At 39.5% G+C, this 3810-nt stretch overlaps 1 protein-coding gene across 1 annotated transcript in view; it reads left to right on the top strand.

Moving 5' to 3' along the window:
• notum1a (notum, palmitoleoyl-protein carboxylesterase a) overlaps positions 1 to 3396 on the top strand; it is a 10805-nt gene extending 7409 nt beyond the window's left edge. Inside the window, exons 7-11 of the mRNA XM_016468263.1 lie at positions 993 to 1184; positions 2118 to 2215; positions 2334 to 2481; positions 2591 to 2638; positions 2838 to 3396. Of these exons, the coding sequence (XP_016323749.1) occupies positions 993 to 1184; positions 2118 to 2215; positions 2334 to 2481; positions 2591 to 2638; positions 2838 to 3144 (793 nt within the window). The 3' untranslated portion in view covers positions 3145 to 3396. The remainder of the gene's footprint in view (positions 1 to 992; positions 1185 to 2117; positions 2216 to 2333; positions 2482 to 2590; positions 2639 to 2837) is intronic.
• Positions 3397 to 3810: the final 414 nt, after the last annotated feature.

A 3810-nucleotide genomic window follows, 5' to 3' on the forward strand; every position in this document is an offset into this window, starting at 1 on the left:
GTTTAATATATTGCCATTGTACTATTTTATGGCTGATTGATGTGTTTTAATTAATAAGATAATAAACCACAAACTACGAATGTTTTAAGGAAGCCTGAGGGGAAATCCATAGGCTATTTATTTGTGTTAAACACGAGTAAAACATATCCTTATTTATTTTGTTAATAAAAGTTCAAAGTTTAATGTTTTTGTTGTTGTTGTTTTTTTCGATTAATAATAATGAGCCATAAGCATGCATTTAAAGTAAGGGGAAAATCCAAAAACCTTACATTTATTTGTGTTACAGCATGGGTACATCAGTCTTATTCATTGGCGTAGCAAGTCAGCCTCGGGCCCATATGCAAAAAATGTGTATGCCCCCCGCCCCCCAAACGTTATGGGCTCCAACTCGGTTAACTTAACTTAATTTTTCTGAAGTAAATAACGTTACGTGAATCGTGACTATTCACAAGCTGTTTTATTTAGGGTAGGCTATAAGCTAATGCTTGGAAATGTTGTTTAAAGTTTTCAAGTCCATTCATTATTTGTAGCAAGCAAGCCACCCAATAATCGCAGCTTTGTGCTTTGTTACTACAAAGTCTCAGCCTTCTGTCAATTTTATGATAAAATACAAACAACAAACGTCTTTTTACGCTCTTAAATAATCCAAAAATCATGGCAACAAATGATTTTTTAAATCAGTTTAATACATTTAATCAGTTGAAACGACGTTCACAGTCAATTTGATTCAACTTAACTCATATTTAACCGTTGCTTCTTGTCATGGTAGGCTTAGGCTACTTTTTTTCAATGAATTTTAATGAATATACTAATTCATAAAATGAATATGATTTATTTTGTATTACATATTGTTCATTCAATTATTTTTAACACCGCACCCCCAGCACCCCCATTTTTTCGTGGGCTACACTCCAGGGGGTGCTGCAGCACCCCTACTTCCCGCGGTAATGTGCATGCCTGATGTTGACTAAATTTATGTGTCTTGTCCACAGTGCGGGTGGCACTGGGGTGTTGCTGAACGTGGACCCAGTATCTGAGCTCCTTGAGGAGTTGGGTCACACAAACATCCAGGTCAGGGGTCTGTCCGACTCTGGCTGGTTTTTGGACAACAAACAATACCGCTGCACTGACTGTGTGGACACCATCAACTGTGCCCCCACAGAGGTCATCAAGAGAGGAATCAAGTAAGAATATTACATTCTTATTACCGTATAAAAAAATTGATTTTGGTCCCCATTGACTTTTTTCCATACCCACATTCTTCGAAATAGAAAAAAGAAACTCATGCAGGTTTGGAACAATTTGAGGTTGAGTGAATGATGACAGAATTTTCATTTTTGGGTGAATTTTCACTATCCATTTAAGGATGGTCACATTAGAGTTTATGCTGTCAGAGAACATTGATTTTAATGGTGATGGTGTGTTGCAAGGATTTAGAGGGAAAAAAAATGTGGAAGTGATGCTCAGTATGATGAAAAGTTGATAAAATTGAATAAGAAATGAGAATTTCAGAGAGGTGGGTCATGCAGTTCTTGTAGAAATCTGATTTGCACATGTTCTCAAAGACATATCTTCGCTCCACTACAGTATAACTAAAAGTGACTATATAACAAAAGGGCAGTGCTGCATAACTTTTCATTTCTGACACCCGCTTGTTATGGAGAAGAAAGTCAGGCAGTAGGTTTTTAAACAGCCATTCAGACTTTTTTTTATCTGTTATTCTGTTTATCAGACAGCAACAAATACAAGAGCACAGAGACAAGAGAGCTGGGTCTGGATTCTTCCTTTGCTATTCACTGTCGCTTAGCAAAATACTCTGTTTATAAGCGCCACCAAGTTGTAGCTTTATGTAACAGCAGCGGCTCAGGGCATGTGACCCTATGTGCAAATCTTTTTGGTTGGTCAGCTTTTTTCACAGTGCGATGGAAAATAGATTAGAAAACCTCCATCACATTGGCGACATGCAAATGTTTTTGCAAATTGACATTGAATATTCAACTTGGTGTGAACAGTCTTTCAAATACAAATAGCATTCCATGATTACCTTTTTCTTCATATACATGTGAACTTGACTGAATTAGTCATTTAGGAATTAATCTATCTTTTCTTTTTGACAGATACTGGGGCGGTGTGGTACCTGAGCGATGCCGACAGGCTTATGAAGGAAAAGAATGGAACTGCTTCTTTGGATATAAAGTTTATCCTACCATTAAACGTGAGTATAGGACATACCAGGCACCAGCCACAGCCAGCCACATTTTAACTAGTTCCTTACAGACACTGTTGAGTTTGTTTACTTTTTGTTAACTCAGTGTGATGTTTCTTTGTCACAGGCCCTGTGTTCATAGTGCAGTGGCTGTTCGATGAAGCCCAGCTAACAGTAGACAACATTCATCTGACGGGACAGCCCGTTCAAGAGGGCCAATGGCGTTATATTCAGAATCTGGGGACTGAGCTGAGGAACACTCTGAAGGATGTCCCGTAAGTTTGACGTGCCCTTCAGAGACTCTCATTGTGAACAAAGCATTCATTTTTGTTTGACGTGAATACCTTTTTTTGCTGTTTCTAATGCTCTACTTCTTACCTTCAGCGCCATGTTTGCTCCAGCTTGCCTTTCGCATGAATTCATAACAAGAAAGTAAGTGATCTCTTTGAATTTTGTATATCTCGACTAGTTCAGGAGTATATTTATACTTTATTTTACCACTTTTCTAGTTATTTAAATGAAGTTCAAATAGTTATTTCCCCATTAACATAAATGATGGCTTTGTTGATTTCCATTAATGACATGAATTGGATGCTCATTGACTAGCTCTTCCCTCTTGTGTTTGTTGTAGTTACTGGACTGACGTTCACGTCAAAGGCACGTCTCTACCCAGAGCGCTCCACTGCTGGGACCGCAGTCTACAAGAAAACAGCCGAAATAATAAATCCCCTCCCAAAGGCTGTCCCGTGCACTTGATCGACAGCTGTCCGTGGCCTCACTGCAACCCGACGTGCCCAACGATCCGAGATCAGTCAACGGGACAGGAGATGAACGTTATCCAGTTCCTCATGCACATGGGTTTTGATGTGCAGAAGATGGCCCATCAGCAGGGCATGGACCCAAGCAAGCTACTGGGCATGCTCAGCAGCGGCAGCTAAATACCGTGGAAGAACTCGCTCCCGGTTGGGACCGTGCTTCCCATCAGTCCGTTTGATACCTCCAACCCCATACCCACTTTACCCACCTCGGCTTTGACCTCAGGCTGAGCCTGCCTTTAGTCAGGGCTCTGTGCCAACTCTCTTGGGGCTTCCATCTCCAGATCCCCTCATTTGGTTTCAGTTGGTGTCCATTTTGCTCCAGTCTATACTATTATCACTGAGCAGCTTGGAGATGGTGGAGACGCCCAAAACAGAGATTTGGAATGGAGCCCTTGTCAGATCCACCTCAGTTAAACCATGGGCTGCTGACTGTTTAAAGGTTCCCAATACAACACAGTACCAGTGAAAGTACTGAAGAACCATGTAACCAGGACAAGGTACACCTGCATCTTTGCTATTAATTTATCTTTTGGTTATAAAAGTATCACGAATGTAATCCAGTTTTACGGATCTTCAGCATTGTTGTTTGCTTTGTGTTTTTTTTTTTTTATCTTATTTTTGTTTTTTTACCAATATATTTAGCCACAGTTTATTAGAGTTTTATATGTCCATTCAGTGGAAGAAAATACAGAGAGCGAGAGAACAGAGATTATCGATTATAGAGTTTATAATCTGTATCACATATTATAAAGTTTATGAAGTACATGTAAAATATATAGATCTACT

The sequence above is a fragment of the Sinocyclocheilus anshuiensis genome, unplaced genomic scaffold (assembly GCF_001515605.1).
Source record: "Sinocyclocheilus anshuiensis isolate Anshui unplaced genomic scaffold, SAMN03320099.WGS_v1.1 scaffold173, whole genome shotgun sequence".
In the NCBI taxonomy this organism is placed as follows: Eukaryota; Metazoa; Chordata; class Actinopteri; order Cypriniformes; family Cyprinidae; genus Sinocyclocheilus; species Sinocyclocheilus anshuiensis.